The 20,161-nt window shown below is 53.8% G+C and overlaps 3 protein-coding genes across 11 annotated transcripts in view; 2 read left to right on the forward strand and 1 right to left on the reverse strand.

Moving 5' to 3' along the window:
* On the forward strand, positions 1–8,149 carry GLI1 (GLI family zinc finger 1). The gene is made up of 11 exons (XM_089920923.1): positions 1–967; positions 1,198–1,290; positions 1,556–1,751; positions 2,006–2,150; positions 2,359–2,592; positions 2,683–2,820; positions 3,131–3,280; positions 3,901–4,065; positions 4,570–4,800; positions 5,328–5,595; positions 6,017–8,149. The coding sequence occupies exons 1-11, from the start codon at positions 868–870 to the stop codon at positions 7,759–7,761; spliced, it is 3,465 nt and encodes a 1,154-aa protein (XP_089777049.1). The 5' UTR covers positions 1–867; the 3' UTR covers positions 7,762–8,149.
* On the reverse strand, positions 8,103–19,953 carry ARHGAP9 (Rho GTPase activating protein 9). Of its 8 annotated transcripts, none has more exons than XM_022571742.3 (19): positions 19,698–19,953; positions 15,312–15,379; positions 14,668–15,001; positions 14,170–14,393; positions 12,995–13,219; positions 12,694–12,807; positions 12,391–12,495; positions 12,099–12,160; positions 11,880–11,970; positions 11,535–11,675; positions 11,339–11,437; positions 10,969–11,110; positions 10,757–10,864; positions 10,317–10,415; positions 10,067–10,144; positions 9,866–9,919; positions 9,483–9,617; positions 9,022–9,127; positions 8,103–8,383 (listed from the first exon to the last, which is right to left on the reverse strand). In XM_022571742.3, exons 3-19 carry the CDS (start codon positions 14,981–14,983, stop codon positions 8,212–8,214), a joined length of 2,271 nt encoding a protein of 756 aa, XP_022427450.1. In that variant the 5' UTR covers positions 14,984–15,001; positions 15,312–15,379; positions 19,698–19,953; the 3' UTR covers positions 8,103–8,211. The 8 variants fall into 8 exon arrangements, with proteins under 8 accessions (XP_022427450.1, XP_022427454.1, XP_022427452.1 ...); XM_022571746.3 differs by having other exon boundaries at positions 14,668–14,745; positions 19,698–19,945; XM_022571744.3 differs by having other exon boundaries at positions 14,668–14,868; positions 19,698–19,945.
* MARS1 (methionyl-tRNA synthetase 1) overlaps positions 13,626–20,161 on the forward strand; it is a 24,150-nt gene continuing 17,614 nt past the window's right edge. Inside the window, exons 1-2 of one of the 2 annotated variants that reach the window (XM_022571738.3) lie at positions 13,626–19,015; positions 19,111–19,373. In XM_022571738.3, coding sequence (XP_022427446.1) covers positions 19,265–19,373 — 109 coding nt within the window. In that variant the 5' untranslated portion in view covers positions 13,626–19,015; positions 19,111–19,264. The remainder of the gene's footprint in view (positions 19,016–19,110; positions 19,374–20,161) is intronic. The other variant, XM_022571740.3, reaches the window with a different exon arrangement.

Raw genomic sequence — 20,161 nt, forward strand, 5'->3', positions numbered from 1 at the left:
CTGGAGTTTGAGGAGAAAAGCGGACAGCGGCACCCTCTTCTCCCTCACTACTCCTCTCTAATGGATGACTTGTGTGTGTGTGTGTGTGTGTGTGTGTGTGTCTGTATTCTCCCAAAGTTTTCCCTCACAGCCCCTTTCCTGTTCCCGCAAAACAGACCAAAAGAGTTAGGCGGGCGCCCAGATTCAAACCACCCCTGAATAACACCAGCTTCCATCCTTTGTACCCAACAGACCCTGGAGGCTCTCCTCAGAAACTTTATCCCCTTCCACACAGTTTCTGCCTTAGAGAGGAAAGGACAGATCTTCTGGGCTCCCTCCTGGCCCCGTCAGCCTCTCTGGGCTGTGGCGAGGGCTCCCTCTGCTGGACACTGGAGAGGTTGTAGACGGGCTGTCCCTAGGCAGCGAGCAACAAATGAAGAAAGGGAGAGGGGCTCAGGCTGAGCAGCCAGCCCAGTGCCTGAGGTCAGTCACTCCTCCTGAGTTCCCCCATCCCACCCCCTCAAAGCTGGCCCATGGTCAGAACAAGATGAAACAGAGGGCCCATGGTATAAAACACACACACACACACACACACACACACACACACACACACACACACACACACACCACCCAGGCAAAGCTCCCACCCGGTTCCCACAAAGATCCCCAAGACTGCCTCTACCTCTATAGGACTTCTCTTCTTACCCTCCCCTGGCTGAGTGAAGCTCACTTCAACTTGATTTCCCATGGCAGATGTCTTGGAGGTGCTCTGCCCAGGGTTCTGCACCTGACTTAGTTATCTGACCTTCCATGTTTCTCTCCTGCCTTTATAACTTGCAGATCTTCCTTCCCCTCCTGCAGTGTCCCCACACTCTCCTCTGAGACACCATGTTCAACTCGATGACCCCACCGCCAGTCAGTAGCTATGGCGAGCCCTGCTGTCTCCGGCCCCTCCCCAGTCAGGGGGCCCCCAGCATGGGGACAGAAGGTCAGTGCGTACACCAATCCCCGGACCTTGATGACTGGCAGATCTCTCACCCAGTCCCAGGGATCCCTCGTCTATCGCCAGCCCCATGCCAGTTTCCCATATACAAAAAGATCTGAGGCCCCATGTCATTGGTGCTTGGAATATGGGATCGGGCCTTACCTGGGGTTTCAAGGTGAGACCTTATGTGTCCTCCATTCCCAACCCCCATTCCAGCTGTATCTCTTTTCTAGGACTGCCTGGTCTGCCCTTCTGCCACCAGGCCACCCTCATGTCCGGCCCCCACAGTTACGGGCCAGCCAGAGAGACCAGCAGCTGCACGGAGGGTGAGGCTTCGGGCAACATCTCTTTCCTTTCTGCCTCTTTGGGACTTGTCCTGAGGGAGAAAGTTGGAGGGCAGGGCATCTACTTTGGAAGAGGAAATGCTTGGAGATGGGATCAAGGAATCAGAGCATGATCAAGAGGTCACAGATGGGGTCAACAGGGCAGAGTCTGGTGTCATTTCTTTTGGCTGAGAGTCAGGACCCATGGGCTGCATGCATGGGGGACATGCTCCTTTACCGTATCTATCTCCCCTGTTTCCTGCCCCAGCCCCACTGTTTCCTCCTCCCCGGAGTGCAGTCAAATTGACCAAGAAGCGGGCTCTCTCCATCTCACCTCTGTCAGACGCCAGCCTGGACCTGCAGACAGTTATCCGCACCTCACCCAGCTCCCTCGTGGCCTTCATCAACTCACGCTGTGCATCTCCGGGGGGCTCCTATGGTCACCTCTCCATCGGCACCATGAGGTGCAGACAGCCTCGGGCTAAGAGGCCCCTAAAGGCCCTACCAAATCCCATTAAAAGCCTCAAGCCCTCCAAACCACCTGACCCTATTTGAATCCTTATCACTTCAAAGGCGTGGAAGCCCTGCTCAGTACTTCCCTGGGACTGCCTCAACCACTTCCCATACCGTCTTCCAGAAACCCTCCAAAGAGCTCAAGCACTCCTGAGGCTTTCTGAGATGATAGTCCTAAGTAACTGCCTCTCCTCCTCCTCCTCAGCCCATCTCTGGGATTCTCACCCCAGATGAATCACCAAAAAGGGACCTCGCCTTCCTTCGGGGTCCAGCCCTGTGGTCCCCATGAGCCCACCCAGGGTGGGATGATGCCACATCCTCAGTCCCGGGGACCCCTCTCAACTTGCCAGGTGAGAGTCCTCATATTGTCACCTGATTTCCCTCAGTTCCTGGTGGGTGGGTGGTAGACTTTTTAGAGGAAAGGTGAATGAAGAACAGAGGATGTAAAAGTTTTCAGTGCCAGAAAAATTAAGGGGTATGGGTGCCGGGATTCGCTCCTTGGGATTGAATCAGTCTCTTCCAAATGAGATCCCACCTTTCACCCATCCCACTCACCAGTGCAGTCTAAGGAGGAAGTCTCTTCCAAACCCAGGGGTTCCAGCTGCTTGGGTGGGGGCACTCAGGGCAGGAAGATCTGGCTGGGCTCTCCCTTCTTCCTGCTCACTTCTCCCTTCATCATCCTCACCTCTGCCCTTGGGGAAGCTGAAGTCTGAGCTGGATGCGCTGCTTAGCAAGCGCCCAGAGGAGCCCTTGGAAGGTGATATGTGCAGCCCCAATTCCACGGGCACACAGGTAAGGGGGAGCGGGGAGCTTTACCTCTGCAACCTGAGCGAGACAAAAGCTGTCACCCAGGTGACACTAGGATTTTCTCTCCTACCCTAGGATCCCCTGCTGGGGATGCTGGATGGGCGGGAAGACCTGGAGAGAGAGGAGAAGCCTGAGCACGATTCTGTGTATGAGACTGACTGCCGCTGGGATGGCTGCAGTCAGGAATTCGACTCCCAGGAGCAGCTGGTGCATGTGAGCCACAGGGGGTAACAGGAGTGCTGGCTGGAGCCTGTAGGACGTTTTGGGTGGGACATGGTGGAATCAGGCTAAGGGCAGGAGGTCAGAGGTTGGGTGCCCAGTGGGTAGGCAGAAATTCAGGTGTAGCTTTGTTTTAGAAACTTGGAAGAACGGAGCTGTGGGCTATGATGTTCTTCCTGCCTCTTCTTCCCCCATGATGGGAAGCCATGGAGGGATACGGTGGGGTGGGGAGGTCCAGGGAAGGTCTGTTGTGGATCTCAGGGGCATAGGGAACCGCAGAGAACCTCTGCATCTTCTCCCTCAGCACATCAACAGCGAGCACATCCACGGAGAGCGGAAGGAGTTTGTGTGCCATTGGGGGGGCTGCTCCAGGGAGCTGAGGCCCTTCAAAGCCCAGTACATGCTGGTGGTGCACATGCGCAGACACACAGGCGAGAAGCCACATAAGTGCACGGTGAGGCACCCCCTCCCCAAGCTCAGGGTTCCTTTCTAAATCGGGGCTCCCCACCAAGGCAGGGCCCAGTCTGACTTCTGCCTTCATAGGTCCCTTCCTCCATAAACAAATATTCAAAAATTGTATTTTATGACTAGGTTGGTATGAACATGAACATATTGATATTATATATTAGAACACTTTCTTGGACCTAAAAGCTAATTTTTCCCCTTGTTTTTAAAAGAAATTAAAACATTTTTGTGGGCCCCTAGAAGTACAGTGGGCCCTAGGCACCGGGTCTGGAACTCTGCCTAATGGGGAAGCCCTGCACTGAGGACACACACTCCCCGGATGACCCCTCCTAAGACAGTCTGGGCTCCCCATGCAAGAGACGTGCCCTGGTTAGACCAGGGGCTGCTCGCTGCCTCAGCTCCATGTCCCTGCAGGCCGAGTTCCTCCAGCTACTTCTGTTCCCCCAGCTCTTGCCTGCCCTTGTCCCTGAATTTTGGGAATTCTGAAGCCCCAGTGCTCTCCCATCCTGAGTTATATTCTCTGATGTATGTCCCTTTTGAGATTCAGGGTTCTGCTAATCTCCATGTCCTTCTGTCTGAGAGCGATCCTTTGACCCCCATGTCCCCTAGTTTGAGGGATGCCGGAAGTCATACTCACGCCTGGAAAATCTGAAGACACATCTGCGGTCACACACGGGTGAGAAGCCATACATGTGTGAACACGAGGGCTGCAGTAAAGCCTTCAGCAATGCCAGTGACCGAGCCAAGCACCAGAATCGGACCCACTCCAATGAGGTGAATGCCCCACTCAAGAGACCCTTCCCACTTAAAGAAGCCACCTACTGGGGAGGTTCCCCCATAAGAAATCCCTTAGCCCAGCACCCACTCCACAGAGGTGAGTTCCCCCTACCCCCGACCCATATAATTCACCTGAAGAAGGTCTTTCTGAAACCAAGAATTTCCACTTACCACCCCTCCTCTAACCAGCCAAAGGGCTAAACTAAAACAGACACATTCTAACTAGAAGAGACCCCCTGGTCCCTTCAACCCCTGAATTTATGAGGCCTCACAGACCTGGGTTCACCCCCTCATCTTTCCCAGGCCTGGGCTGTCAGTTTTCCTAATCTTCCCCTTGATCCTTTCATCCTTTACTCCAAGGGCCCTACTCTCCTTATTTCCTTGGGTGCTATGCATTCTCCCTGACCCCCCTCGTCCTCACTTACCACCACTTTTTCCCATTTCTTCTGAATTCTCCCGCTTTGATCCTTTTGCCTGCTGTCTTCACTCTCCATTCAACAGAAGCCCTATGTGTGTAAGCTCCCTGGCTGCACCAAACGTTACACAGATCCCAGCTCGCTCCGGAAACATGTCAAGACAGTGCATGGTCCTGACGCCCACGTGACCAAGCGGCACCGAGGAGATGGCCCCCTGCCCCGGGCACCAGCTCTTTCCACAGTGGAGCCCAAGAGGGAGCGGGACGGAGGCCCCATCAGGGAGGAGAGCAGACTGGCTGTGCCGGAGGGTGCCATGGTGAGGCAACCCCCTGCCTCCATACCCCCGCCTGCCCTGCCGACATCTTTCTAGTCCCCTCCCAACTGGTCCATTGCCTCCTGTGCAAATCTCTCTTCTGTGGCCGGTCCCCCAGTCTCTTATCCAAGTTTTGCTCCTTGGGCTACCTCAAATCTAGGGATTTTAGTGTAATTAATTATTTCATGGGTTCAACAAACTCATATATAGGAATTAGTATATTATTTTAGGCCTTGTGCCTGTATAATTTCACGTACTCCTCACAACAACTTCATGAGAAAGGAACTTACTCCCCCCATTTTCAGATAAGGAAACTCAGGCATAGAGAAATTGTTCAAGGTCATAGAGCCCAAATTTGAGTCAAGGTAGTCTAGGCTCTTCTCATCACCTTTTGCCCTTGTCTTTCACTTGCTCAGCCCTCTCTATACCCTCAGGCAGTCACTGGGACACAGGCTTTAGCCACTCACCAAGTTCAGGGAACTGTGGGGAAGGGTGATGGGTGCCCCCCTTAGCCCTCATCTTCCCCACAGAAGCCACAGCCAAGCCCTGGGGCCCAGTCGTCCTGCAGCAGTGACCGCTCCCCAGCAGGCAGCGCAGCCAATACAGACAGTGGTGTGGAAATGACTGGAAATGCAGGGGGCAGCACTGAGGACCTGTCTAGCTTGGACGAGGGGCCTTGCATTGCTGGCACCGGTCTGTCTACTCTTCGCCGCCTTGAGAACCTTAGGCTGGACCAGCTACACCAATTCCGACCAACAGGGCCCCGGGGCCTCAAACTGCCCAGCTTGACCCACACCGGTGAGAGATGGGTGTTGGGGGTGGTTGCTAGGCTGGGACCTGGACCTTCCCTGGGGTTGGAAGGAGGACTTCACCCTTCAGGGCTGCTATACAGCTCCTTTGTACAATTAGAAAAACGTCCTCCTTCCTCAAGACGCTTTCCTTCCATCTATCAGAAAATTGTTGTGACATACAAAGTCTACGATGCAAATGCGGTCCCCTATGATTGTGCAGTGTACAACCTGTAGGACTGTTCACAGCGACCCTGAATCCCTGGTGACCCAGAAGCAGAAAGGGCATGGGGGAAGGAGGAGACAAAACTGAGTGGTTAGAGTTAAGGAGCCTTCCTTGGGATTCCAGGACAAGGCTATCCCTTGGGGGAGGCAGGGTGAGACTCAGAGGGCTCCCTGGCCCCCCTGCCTTTTCTACCTATCACTTGCAGGCACTCCTGGGTCTCGCCGTCTGGGCCCCCCAGTATCTCTTGACCGCCGCAGCAGCAGCTCCAGCAGCGTCAGCTCAGCCTATACTGTCAGCCGCCGCTCCTCCCTGGCTTCCCCTTTCCCCCCTGGTTCCCCACCAGAGAACGGGGCATCCTCTCTGCCTGGCCTCACGCCTGCCCAGCACTACCTGCTCCGGGCAAGATATGCTTCAGCCAGGGGAGGTGGTACCCCACCCACTGCAGCACCCAGCCTGGATCGGATGGGGGGTCTTCCTGCACCTCCCTGGAGAAGCCGAGCCGAGTATCCAGGATACAGCCCCAATGCAGGGGTCACCCGGAGGGCCAGTGACCCAGCCCGGTCTGCAGACCGCCCTGCCCCAGCCAGAGTCCAGCGGTTCAAGAGCTTGGGTTGTGTCCACACACCCCCCACAGCGGCAGGAGGAGGACGGAACTTTGATCCCCAACTCCCAACCTCTGTCTACTCCCCACAGCCCCCCAGCATCACTGAGAATGTCGCCATGGATACCAGAGGGCTACGGGAGGAGCCAGAGGTTGGGACCTCCATGATGGGCAGTGGTCTGAACCCCTATATGGACTTCCCGCCTGCTGATACTCTGGGATATGGGGGACCTGAGGGGGCAGCAGCTGAGCCTTATGGAGCTAGAGGTCCAGGCTCCCTGCCTCTTGGGCCTGGTCCGCCTACCAACTACGGCCCCAACCCCTGTCCCCAGCAGGTCTCCTATCCTGAACCCACCCCAGAAACATGGGGCGAGTTCCCTTCCCACTCTGGGCTGTACCCAGGCCCCAAGCCTCCAGCTGGGGCCTACGGCCAGTGTCCTCGTCTTGAACATTATGGACAAGTGCAGGTGAAGCCGGAACAGGGGTGTCCAGTGGGTTCTGACTCCACAGGACTGGCACCCTGCCTCAATGCCCACCCCAGTGAGGGGCCTCCACGCTCACAGCCTCTATTCTCCCACTACCCCCAGCCTCCCCCTCCCCAGTATCCCCAGTCAGGCACCTATACCCAGCCACCTCCTGATTATCTTCCTTCAGAACCCAGGCCCAGCCTGGATTTTGAGTCCCCTACTCACTCTACAGGACAGCTCAAGGCGCAGCTTGTGTGTAATTATGTTCAGTCTCAACAGGAGCTGCTGTGGGAGGGAGGGGGCAGGGGAGATCCCCCAGTCCAGGACCCTCTCTACCAGAGTCCCAAGTTTCTGGGGGGTTCCCAGGTTAGCCTGAGCCCTGCCAAGGCACAAGTGGCCACATATGGACCTGGCTTTGTACCTAACTTGCCCAATCACAAGTCAGGCTCCTATCCTACCCCTTCACCATGCCATGAAAATTTTGCAGTAGGGGCAAACAAGGCTTCCCATAGGGCAGCAGCACCACCCCGACTTCTGCCCCCACTACCCACTTGCTATGGGCCCCTCAAGGCAGGGGGCACCAACCCCAGCTGTGGCCATCCTGAGGTGGGCAGGCTGGGAGGGGGCCCAGCCTTGTACCCTCCTCCTGAGGGGCAGGTGTGTAACCCTCTGGACTCTCTTGATCTCGACAACACTCAGCTGGACTTTGTGGCTATTCTGGATGAGCCCCAGGGGCTGAGTCCTCCCCCCTCCCATGATCAGAGGGACAGCTCTGAACATACCCCACCTCCTTCTGGGACCCCCAACATGGCTGTGGGCAACATGAGTGTCTTACTGGGATCCCTGCCTGGGGAGACACAGTTCCTCAACTCTAGTGCTTAAGGAGTGGGGAATCACAGATCCACATTTCCTAAGGGGTTTCCATCCCCACAAAGAAGTCAGGAGGAGGAGCCATAGCCCCCTGGAATACCCCAGGGATGGGAGGTATGGGCTGGGGCTGCACACAGTCTAACTATATTTGGGGAGGAATTTGATAATGACACTGTTTCCTGATAATAAAGGAACTGCATCAGAAAGAGCCCTGCTTTATATGTTATCTTGGGGGAGGGGTGATGACAGGGAACTAGAGAAGCAGGGGTTAATCCATCCACTTCCCTCTTTAGAGAAGCTTCCTCACCCTTTCCCAACCCCTCAGGTCAGACTCACAAAGATGGAGACAGTCATCTGGTAGACACAGGATTTAAAGGGATATCCTCAAAGCAGAACAACCCCCACCAAAGGCTATCCAACAGAAATCACCGGAAACACATTTTCTCTTCTACCTTGCCCCAGTCAGCGGAAGAGGCTGGTGTAGTCAGTGAGCATCAGCTGGACGAGCTGCCCAGGGTAGAGGGCATGGGCTGCTGGGTCAGATGTCTCCTGCTCCGGTCGAAATAGGGTTGGTCCAAACACAATTCCCAAGTTGTGGGAGGTCATGCGGTTCTTGTCTGAGTGTGCTATCACCCTGTGGGCAAAGGCCAAGAGACAGGGCCATAGGGCAGCAGCCTTGCCACTGCAAATAAATCTAACCCTTCAGAGGTTTGAGGAAGAGTTCACTTTGGGATCCCTCCATGCGGTGGCTGAAGAAAATCAATCAAGGAGAGAGCCTCCAGGGGGACAGAGATGAAATCAATGGAGAAGCCTTCAGGATACAACTTGAAGATACAACCTAGGATACACCCACCTCTTCCCAACTTCAGAGACTGCCCCTAGAATCCTCTCTGCTCACAATTTGGGAGGCTTTAATTCAAATGGCTGTGCTCTCTCAGAGGTCACTGCCCAGGCCCAACTCCACCAAATAAGTCATCCCTACTGTCCCAGTGAAAGACGAAGAAGCAGAGGGAAGGGAGAGGGTGAGATTTTCCTTATTTCTCTTGCAGCATCCCTGGGCTTGTCTTGGTCCCCAGTTCCCCATTTGATGCTGACTGAGCAAAAAGGCTTTGACTCTGGTGATATGTGCTCTGCACAGAGGTTGCTTATTTCCTCCATCACCCACTAAACTTAGGTGTTTCCCTACCTTCACCCCATATGAACACAGAGTCCCAGCTGCAGGCCCCATCCCACCCTCTCCCAACATGAACAAAGATGTTCAGTCTTCCTGACCTGCATAAATGCTCCAGGAGGTACTGTAGAGTGTCATGGTTGGGCTTCGGCATTGAGCTTATTAATTCTTGTATTTGAGAGAGGCGCTGTTCTGATTCAGAGAGTGCTAGAGAGAGAGTGATGGGAAGGGCATGGGAGTGAGGTTAGGGAAGGCGCTAGGGCAGGGTGGGTAAACTCACCACTCTTTCCCATGCTCGGTGAAGACATCGTTAATCTATCACAGCTTTCTTTTTTGCTGAGCCCAACTGCAACCTTAGAATTCTCTTAAACTCAGCCCTCTAAACACTCACCAAAACAACAACTGGAGTTGGCACATTAGTTGAAAGTTATTTTCCATCTCTGTGCTCAGGATGGGACAGAAGAGTATAAGGGAACCTCTACTCTATTCTTTATCACTCATGCTCCCCCCACTTCCCCTCCACCCCATATCAAGGGTATTGCCCAAAGCTCCCATCCTTTACCAAGGGCAGCACGAAAATGGGGCAGCAGCAGTGGGGGCACCAGAGGCTGGGGTAGCTCCCTGAGAAAAAGCTTCAGGGCTCCAGTGATCACATGAATGTCATCCCACTCAGCACTGTCCAAATCTAATCGGCCTTCTGGAAGGAGAAGGAGGTACAGAGGGGCTCAGAAATGGCCAGAGGGACCCAGAAACTGAGAGATCAGGAGTTTGGGAAAAGATTCAGTTAAGGCAGACCACAGGAATGCCTAAGGGGTCCACAGTGGGGCAAGGCGGCAGAAATCAGGATGGGGACAACCCCCCAGAAGCAGGACACGGGGGAATCCACGGGGAGCAGGGATGATGTGGGTGACTTTCAAGGGTCTGAGGGGCCCTCCATGTAAGTACCTTGTCCTGGCTGTTCTGGGAACACGTATCTCCCATCGGAGGTGATCGCCCGCTCTGCAACATGTATAAGAAGAGATCAAGCACTGAGACATGTAGCTCAAGACAGAAGACGTCCCTTTTCTGCCAGCTCCCTCACTCAGAACCACCTGTGATTCTGATACATGAAGTTCTTAGTACCACACCTGCCCAGAGCCACCTCACCTCTGTCCACCAAGAAGCGAAGTTTCTGGACCACTGCCAAGTTCCCGCTCACCCGGTAAATGCCGTCCACATTTAGACCTAGGAGATATGGCCGGGAGCAGGTAAGGATTCGTGCTCTAAAGTGTGCGCTGGTGAGGGATCTGAGGGTAGAGTGAAAAAAGGGCAGAAGGAAGACTAGGATGGGGGAGGTGGGGAGTTCTGGGCCTTGGCCTGTTAGAAGGGGAGATTCTGGGGTCTCTGGGAAAGTGACCTCTCTTATCCACAGCAGCAACGCAGAGCCGCACAAAGCTGGGCACAGTGTCCCCTTCCCGCTGGCACAGTGATTCCAACTGGCAGCCGAACACCTGGTCTGGGGAGGCACAGAGTGAGGTGGGAAGCCAGTGACAGTGTCACCCATGAAGGCTCTTTCTAGCACGGGTCTTCACCCCAGAGTTGGGCTGGCTCTCCTGCCTGCCTGTTCCAGGTCTGGGCAAGGAAGTGTACCCCCTCCCCCCAACAATCAGCTGCGGGGGGAAGCAGTGGTCTCGGAAGTCTGCTGATCTAGTTCTGGGAAGCTCTATTCTGAGCCTCGCTGAAGTTTTCTCATCCATGAAATGGGCTGATGCCGAGATCCGGAATGTAAATAAAAGTGCTTGCAAAAACACTAAAGCAGGCACGAAGAAGGGCGTTTGGTGGCCCAGCCCATCTCACCTCGGAGCAGACCCCGCTCCTGCAGGGTTTGCAAGGGCGGTCTCTTTGCGATAAGCCGCTTTAGTTTGTTTCGTACCCGGTTCTGCTCAGCTCCTTCCGGACACCGACCTGCGGAAGCAAGTGGAATCTGAGCATGAGAGCAGCCGCGACTGTGGCTCCGAGGAGCGGCGGGGAAAGCCCCCAGACCCCGCCCACCAGGCCTGCCCCTTAACTGGAGCTCCGACGGCTGCTGATCCGCAGCAGTGGCTTGGACACCGGCTCGGACTCTACTTCTTCGTCCTCCCCCGCGCTCAGTTCCCCCAGCTCCGCAGGTCCCGAACCGGACAGACGCAGCTCCAGGGGGTTCTCTCGATCCTATATCCACACAGCAAGATGGGTTGAATCAGAGGTTGGAAGAGAGCTAGGAGAGAAATCTGCACCCCCCTTGCCGGCTGCTGGGGTCCCACACATCCCAGGCCCACCCCAGGGCTCTACCTGCCACCTTGTCCCTCACCACCCCACATCCTACAGTTCCTTCTCCACTCCTTCTGCCCGTCCGAGCCTCTCCCGGGTCACTGTCCCGCCACCTCCCACCCATCTCACCAGGCGCTCGATGACTGCCCGCAGTGCGCAGTGCCAGGCGCGTAGCTCGGCCTCCTGGTCTGACTGCAGCAGGAACTCGTGGCCAGGGACCGTGCGGATCTGAGCGGCCCGCGGGGAAAGGGCTTGAGTCAGCGGGAAGGAGCATAAAGAGCAGGGAGGCCCAGCGGGAGACCCGTGACGGAAACTGGGGGCGCACCCTCGGGCCGGGCGGGGCTTCGGGGATGAGCGGGAGAGCGCTCACGTGTAGGACGTTGCGGCGGCTGGACAGCTGGCGGCCATGGGCCAAGGCGGCCCCGCGCAGGTCGACGCTGCTTTCGGGTCGGCTACCCGCTGGTCCCTGGCGATCCGGGGAGAAACTGAGGCCACGGCGCTGTTCCCCTCACGGCCTCCCTCTCACCCGGTGGACTGCGAGGACACGGGAGGCTGCGCTCCTTCCTCTCGACGTGCCCTCCCCCTTCCCCCCCCCCCCGTAGGCCTGAGGCCTGTAGAAGTTGTGCCGGAACCCCTCGTGCCCCCCGCTGCTCCCCTCCCTCACACTCACCCAGATGGTGCAGGGGGCGGTCGGCGGTGGCTCTCGGTAGAACACCAGGCTGTTACCCGCTAGTACTACCCAAGATGGGCCCCAGTTCTTCCTGCAGGGGCGGCGGGGTCAGTGATAATAGTGCAGAGGTCATTTACATTCGCATCCGCGAGGGCCCAACACTTGGCGCTACCCGCGGAATCCGACAGTCCCCGCCCCTGCTGTGTTCCCAGTTCTCACCGGAGCTTGCGGCCGCCCTGGGCGATCTTCGTCATGTTGAGCATGCCCGACCTTTCCACCTCCTGGCAAGAGGAAGGAAAGGTATCAATAAGCCACCCAGAGCCCCCCACAGTCACCATGGTTTTCCCCAGGGGATCTCCCAGGAGTGAGGTCCTTTACAGTTGAGCGGGCGGTGCTCGGTAAGAGAGGATACCCAGAGAACGCTCAGAAAGAGGAAGACCTTTCTGAAGGAGCAAGAACTGGGGGCTGGGCAGGGAGGATCTTCGCGTTCACAAGGAAAAGGGAGACTTACATGGGGGTCGTCCAGGACCTGCGGCAGCGGCCGAGGGGACTGCAGAGCTGAAGGCTGGTCTGAGGGGTCGAGCTGGGAGGCGAGTCTGCAGAGGGAGGGTGAACCCTGGGGGAGGGGATTGGAGAAACAGGTGGAGGAAACTTTAACTTCGGAGTCCCTGGCTGTAGGGGGAAGAGGGGTGCGGATGTGGGGGTGTGAGTCAGGGGGTGTGGTGGGGTACTGAAGAAGAATGTCTTGCATAAAAGAGAAAGTCTAAAACGATGGCTTTTCCTGCATGTGACCAGGAGGGGGGGGGGATCTCACCTGGGAGTCGAAAAGTCCTGGCATCCCTGTGCCAGATTCTGAGTCCTTTGCCTGAGGTTGCAGGACACCGTTGTCCTTATTCATGGTCTGTGGCCCCTCCATGGAGCCAGGGTTCTGGCGAGAGGGAAAGGCAAAACTCCATCCAGATGCCACCTCAATAGGCTCTCGACACCCTTCTTAACAATTTTTTGATTTGTCTGATCTTCTGAGAGTCCCAGTGAGAAAACATACTACTTTGGGGATCAGTAGGGGAAAGAAGGAGATTGAAGGGACAAGGGACAAGCAGGAGGGAAGGTCTCACCATCTCTCGGGTACGAGTGTGGCGTGGAGGCTTCCAGGATTTGCAGCCAGTCAGCGAATTTATGTAGAAGCAGCGTCCAAAGTTGGGGTCCAAGTGCTGCTCCCAGGCGTCCAGCCTCTGCAGCGGGGGACATGCAGGGCTTGTGGGTGGGGACCGGGGACAGCGGCGAAGGTCCACCAGGTTGCAGTACACAGGGGGCTCTGACATGAAGGTCTGGGGTCTTGCCTGCAAGGAAAGGGGGAAGAAAGAGGTAGTTATTCTACCTGTTCCCCTCCCCGATCTTCTCTCTCCTAACCATCTCCTCCTCTCTCCCCCACCATTTTCTCACCACCACCTCCTGGCTGGGGTGACCCAGGTACTGAGGAAGAAACCCTAGTCGCCTGCAGCTGTTTTTTTTCTGGTTTTTTTTTTTTTTTTGACTCCCTCCCTCACAGTCTTTGCTTTTCTCCTCACTTCCTGTTGCCAACTTCCCTCCTCCCCCACCCCACCCCCACCAGAGGACCTCAGGAAAGGGGAACAGGCTTTCCGTGTGTATGGAGGGAGGGGTCGAGAGGAGCGTCCCACCCTCACATCCTCCAGAGTAAAAGGAGACAGAGAGGGGGTCAGAGGCCCCTGCTAGCGGAGTGTGAGAGAGGAGGGGCCATTTTTCACCCACTAGTAAGTAAGAGAGAGGGGAGGGGCTGAATCTTCAGGAAGATCAAGGGAGTTCCATCTCTAGAGGAAACTTGCTGGTGACCTGAGCTAGCAAGACAGGACACAGCAAAAAACCCTGCCCTGGGCCAGGAGTCAAGAGGCTGAGAGACAAAAGCAAAGCTAAGCTGGCCTTTCAGTCCCTCTATCATTTTGCAGGTTCCACGTACCCTCAGGATCTTTGCTACTTGCTGTCCCTCAGCTAGAATTCCTTCTCATCTCCTCATTTGTTTCAGGGCTGTCTCTCCTTATTCAGATTCAACTAAATGTCATTTCCTCAGAGATGCATTCCTAGACCACTGCATTCATCCTCCACCACATTTAGCTTCATGGTAGTGCTTATTAGTACCAAGGGCTATCTTATTTATGTGTTCATCATCCCCATGGGAATCCCTTGAGGGCAGAGATTCTGTCTGTCCTGTTTGCTAATGTGCCTACAACAGCCCAGCAGTAACTGACTGCTCAGAAGAAGCACTATGACTCACCATGTTCGCATCGGCTTCTGTCAGCAAGTCTTCCTGGGAAAGGGATCTTCTACTTGGTCCTTCCTGGAAGGGCTTCAGGAGGCTTGGCCTCAAGTTGCTAACACTGATACTTCTACACATTTTAGGGGGAAGAGGAGGAGGCTGCTCAGACGTAGCCTGGGCTCTGCCTGGGGTTTCCTGACACAGGTGCATCTCCTCCAGGGAGCCAGGAAGTAACTTTGGCCCTGGAAACAGAAAAATGAGAAGAGTTGGGGGCAGGGTCCCCCCATGGGTCTTGGCTGGGTCCCTGATCCTGGGGGCTCACAGGGAAGACAAGAGCAGGTAGAAAATTACATGAGATGTAGAAGGCTTGAGACTAGGAAGGAGAGGCGATAGGGACACCATGGTGGGGATGAGGGGTAGGAGTAGAGGATTAGCAAAAGCTTCGGGGAAGGGGATCTTTCCAATAATTCCCAGAAGCCAGGGAGGTAGGAAGGTGACGGGGGAGGACTTACTCACCAGGAGTCCAGAGGGATTGGCGGGGGGTGATTGTTGTTGGGCTCTGGGAAGGGCTGAAGTCCTCTGTCATGTAGGCAGCTGGGATGAAGATGGGGCGAGAGGTGGAGGGTGTTCCCAGGCGCCTTACCAACCACCAGTCTGAGTTGGTCTTTTGAAGCAATAGGAACCTGTCCCCTTCAGCCAGAGACACCTGCCGGCCATCTGCCCCAGTGTAAGTGAAGGCATACAGGGCACAGAGCTGGGATCCCTGAGAAGCGCTCCGGGTCCCCAGCCCTAGGTTTCCCCGGGTACTTGGCCACCACCCGCTCGATAGCATTGTCGCCGGTACTGTCACCTATGGGAAAAAGGGGTGAGGGAGATCCAGAAAAGGATAGGAGTGGCTGCTTGCAGGCAGAGAGACATGGTTCTAAGAGCAGTGTGGGGTAGAGGGGAAGAATAGAAAGCCTGGGGTAAGAGGAGAGGGTAAGGCAGAGGGCCTGAGTGGGGGTCAGTAAGAGGTTTTGGGGGCTGAGAAGTCCTGGCTGATGTGACTAATGAGGAAGTATGTAAGTAAGGTGAGAGAGGATGTGGTCAGCAGGGCTTCGAGACCAGCAAGGCAGGAAATCAGAGGAGGGGGTCTAGCTGGGTGATTTTCCTCCAAGTACCTTCTGGGGCCAATCAGAAGATCCAGGGACAAGAGGAGCTGGTCCTGGGTGGTGGTGGGACTCTTGAGCTGGACACAAGGAGATGAGGAGAAAGAATCAGGTCTGAGACAGAACACAGGCAAAGAGACAGGAGTTAATGAATGACAAAGATACAAAAATGTGTGACTCTTTATTAAATTTACACAAGCACCAATGTTTCTATTGCCAATCACCTCAGACCTAAAACTGCGTGCTTCCTGTGCAGATTCAGAAAAACACAAAGACAGAGAAAGAGTGCCAGAGAAATACTAAGACCAAGTTGGAGAGAAAGAGAAAGTGGCTGCGAGAAACGCAGAGGGGTTCCGAGTTTGAGGAAGAGGTGAAAATACCATCCTCTCAATTTAGGTTGTGTTTTGGGGAGCTGAGCAGCCTTGATATGATCCTCTGTACATAAGCCTCTTGGGTGGGACCATACTTTAGTGTGTGGGTTCATTCATTCATGCTCTTAACAAGGATTGGCTGAGCACCTCCTGCGTGAAAAGAACAGTGTCAGCTACTGGAGATAAGAGAAGGGAAGGAGATAGACATAGCCCTTGCCTTCTTGAAGCTTAAAGACAGATCTTAACTGATGACATAATAAATTTATTAATTACAATTGAATCAGAGACTATGGACAAGTAGTACAGGATGCTTTGACAGCTTATGGGGGTGAATGGGGGACTAATGTTAGCTTCTCCCTGGTGGAAGGTGGGAACGGACCTCCGCTGTCGGTTGCCAGAGCTTTAAACCCCACGCCTGTGCTTCCTCCTTACCTGACCACGCCTCTTTTCCCCTTCTCTCAGTCTCTCCACTGCGAGATGTGAGGATTTCTGTCTGGCTTTGGAGATGTTGGGTAGGGAGTGCCCCACCCCCTTGGTGACATCAGAGAGCCAGCTCTCCTCGCGACACATGATTTGAGGCCTTGAGGCCCGGGCTGCTGGTATTGGGATTCTGTCTCAGTGATGTCTTCCTTAGTTTGCTCTGTTTTCAACTTGTGGAGAACCTTACCTCTCAACTCTCCCTTTCCACTTCCAAAATAGTGACCAACTTTATTCATTTATCCATTCATCTGGTGGTTGTTAAGTGCTCAAATCTCATCCTCTTCTGCCTTCTCTGCCATCTCTCCTGCACTTTATCCTTTTCCTCTTTATTGGCTCCTTTCCGTTAGCTTTTAAACATATCCAAGTCTCTCCCATCTTTAGACGAACTTCCTTTTACTGTACTCTCCACCCTATCTCTGTCTTCCTTCTTACAGTCAAACTTCTTGAGAAAGTTGCCTAAATGGGGGTCTCCATTTCCTTTCCCCTCACTCCCTCACCTTTGCAAGCTCACTCCTCATAGGGTCACCCCTAACTTTGCAGGGACACTCTGCAGTCCTTATGTTGCTTGACATCTCAGCAACAGCCAACACAGTTGACCTTTTCAGCAGTTCCTTCTCTGTTGCATAAGGTAGGACTTTGCTTGCTTCTTAAACTCCAGAAGTCTGTCTGAGATCCTGTACCCTTTGCATTCTATACACCATAGGTGATCTTATTCTCTCCCCAGCTCAAATGACCTCCATACGTTGCTGGCACCATATCTCTGGTCCAGATCTTTCTCTGGAGCTCCAGTCTAATCCATTGTCCACTGAAAAACTCCACTTGGGTTTTTCATAGGTACTACAAACATAGTATGTTCTGAACTGAACTTGTCAAGCTTCCCCCCCAAATCTGTTTCTATTCTAGTACAACTATTAAGTTAAATATACTTATTTATTTTTGGCTGCGTTGGGTCTTTGTTGCAGTGCACAGGCTTATCATTGCAGTGGCTTCTCTTTGTTGTGGAGCATGGGCTCTAGGCACGCAGGCTTCAGTAGTTGTGGCTTGCGGGCTCTAGAGCGCAGGCTCAGTAGTTGTGGCACACGGGCTTAGTTGCTCCGCAGCATGTGGGATCTTCCCGAACCAGGGCTCGGACCCATGTCCCCTGCATTGGCAGGTAGATTCTTAACCACTGTGCCATCAGGGAAGTCCCTATTTATTTATTTTCTTTTTTGGCTGCACCATGCTGCTTGACGGATCTCAGTTCCCCAACCAGGGACTGAACCCGGGCCATGGCAGTGAAAGCCCGGAATCCTAAAATCTAGGCCACCAGGGAACTGCCAAGTTAAATTTAAATTTATAAATATTTATTGAATGCTTACTACCATACGTGCCAGGGCAAGGACCATGTGCTAGGCATTGTCAATTAAGATGCCCTCTCTTGGGGAGTTCCCTGGCGGTCCAGTGGTTAGGACTCAGCTCTTCCACTGCAGGGGCCATGGGTTCCATCCCTGGTTTGGGAGCTAAGATTTCTCATTTTTCGGCGCAGCCAAAAAAAAAAAAAAAAGATGCCCTCTCATAACAATTAAAATACAGTGTGATAATCACTGATAGGGGAAATACTACCATCTGTTGGAGTACATAGAGGATGTACCCAATTGCCCATGCCAGAAACCTGGCAGCCAACCTTAATTCCTCTTGTTTCCTCACCACTCACATTTAATTGATTACTAAATCTTTCCAACCTGTCTACTTCCTTTAATCCCTACAACTACCGCCCTTCTCAGCCCAGATAATATGACTTTTGAACTAGTCTCCTTGCATATAGTTCTACTCCTCTCCAGTCCATTCCTGGCACAGCAGCCAGAGTGATGCTTCTAAAACATAAAAATGGCCTGCCACTCCCCTGACTTAACCATTCAAAGGCTTCCCATTTTCCTCAGAGTAAAGTCCAAATTTTACAGTGTGGTTTACAGAGACTTTCTCCTTTCAGCCCAGTGTTTTCACACTCCCCACCACAAACTCCATACTCCAGCCACACACTACTTCCTCACATTCCTAAACAGCACTGAGGTCTCTGGTCCTTTGCATAAGTTGTTTCCTCTGCCTGAAACACTTCCTTTCCCCACTCCTACCAACCTCCACCAGGCTAACTCATTCTCATCAGCTGATCTCAGTTGAAAGGCCATTTGCACAAGAAGGCCTCTCTTAACCCCTTAGAGTCGGGTAGGGGTCCTAACTAGGAGACCCTACAGCAGACTTCACATTCCCACATTATAACTTTCATGACACGTTAAAGGTTATTTGACTTTCTGACTTCCCAGGAAGTCTGTGAGCTCCGCTAAGGCAGAAGCCTATATCTATTTTGTGAATAATCGTATCTTCAATGCATTGTATAGCACAAAGTAACCTCACTGTACCTCAGCTCATAAGTACAATTAGGTATTAATTAATCTTAAAGGTATACAAAGATGATTAAGAAGGGTCCCTTTCTCAATTACTGACACGTGCTTCCTTGAATAACGTATACTTATTGACAAACTCTTAGCCTTCTTACTCCGCCTCAACTTACCTTTTTCCTTTACACGCTCCCTTCCCTTTAAATGAGATTGGCTGCATATGCGCTTTAGAATGGTATTAAATTAATATTTAATAGTCACATTCTTTTTTGTTAATAGGATATGTACCCTAATTTTTATTGTGCCACTAACGTAAGTTTATCATAACTCAACTCTAAAACTCTGATTCTTATGAACTCGAATCAAGAGTCAGCCATTGCGAATAGCCGCTACCATGACATCGCCACTTCAGCAAGATGACTGGGGGCCTCGGTTTCCGTCACCGCCCTTGGGCTGCGTTACAGGAATAAAGCGCGCCGAGCCCCACACGGTAAGGTCTCCTCGGCCCTCCCACCAAAAAAGTGCTGCTCTGGCACAGCATCTACTGCCTCTTCGTCTCTATGACACTCTTTTCCTGTTTCCTAGTGTTGCATGATGGGAGAAGTAGTCTACTTTCCGGGAGTCTGGCCGGGGGAAAGGCCACATTCGGAACTCCATTTCCCGGCGTGCTTCGCGGCGGTCGCTCATCCCACTGGCGGGAGACCGGTTCCGGTTGCATCAGCGTGGGATCCGCGGCGAAATGAGGTTGTTCGTGAGCGAGGGCGCCCCGGGGAGCCTGCCCGTGCTGGCCGCGGCCGGGAGGGCCCAGGGCAGAGCGGAGCTGCTTATCAGCACTGTAGGCCCGGAAGGTAGTCTGCTGGTGCTGGTGGGCGGTGGATGAGCCGGGCGGGACTGAAAACACGCCGACGACCACCCTACAGTTGTCTTCGTCAACTCCGCCCCCGTCACGCACTCCCGTCAACCTTCTACCGCATTCTCCTTGGGCGCCCCATCCCCTCTTTCTTCCCAGTCGTACCTTTCATCCGTCACTTCCCTTAATTACCCTCAGTGTACCCTTCTCTTGCCTCCCCTCCTTCCTCTTCCAGGACCTCGCCTCACTCCAGTGAACCTCTTTCCCTTTTCCAGCCTTCTCCCACCCCTATCAGGCAACCCCACCACCACACGTCACTCACATGATAACCACCAGGTTCTCCTTTGTCGTTCTTAGGAAACTCTGCTTTCCTCTCCTGAGCACACAGAGACACACATACTCTCTTCGGTTTACCTCTTCTCATTCCCAGCCATCTGTTTGGGTGACTCTTAAGCGGTTCTCTTGTCAATCCTCCCAGTTCTCTTAATTTTGTTCTCCCACTGTAGCTCAGATCATTCTCAGATATCCTGATTACTTTCAGTTGTTCCACTTCTTGGCTGCAGCACTACCCCAGTACCACCACCTCCTCGCTTGCAGTCCCCATCTGTTGTTTCCAGCTGGCCGTCTCAGCTGAACACCTGCTGGTCTCTCCAGTTCATTCTGGACCCACCCCCTTTCAGTGCTCCTATCCTGGACCCTCTCCGTGAGACTGCCCATCCCCCCCGCCCCCCCCCCCCCCCGTGAAGTTGTTCCTCTAAGTTGACAAAGCATTTCTTTTCTTTTCTC

The sequence above is a fragment of the Delphinapterus leucas genome, chromosome 11, assembly GCF_059928025.1.
Source record: "Delphinapterus leucas isolate spDelLeu-1000000601 "Yukka" chromosome 11, BTC_Dleu_Yukka2, whole genome shotgun sequence".
Classification (NCBI taxonomy): Eukaryota; Metazoa; Chordata; class Mammalia; order Artiodactyla; family Monodontidae; genus Delphinapterus; species Delphinapterus leucas.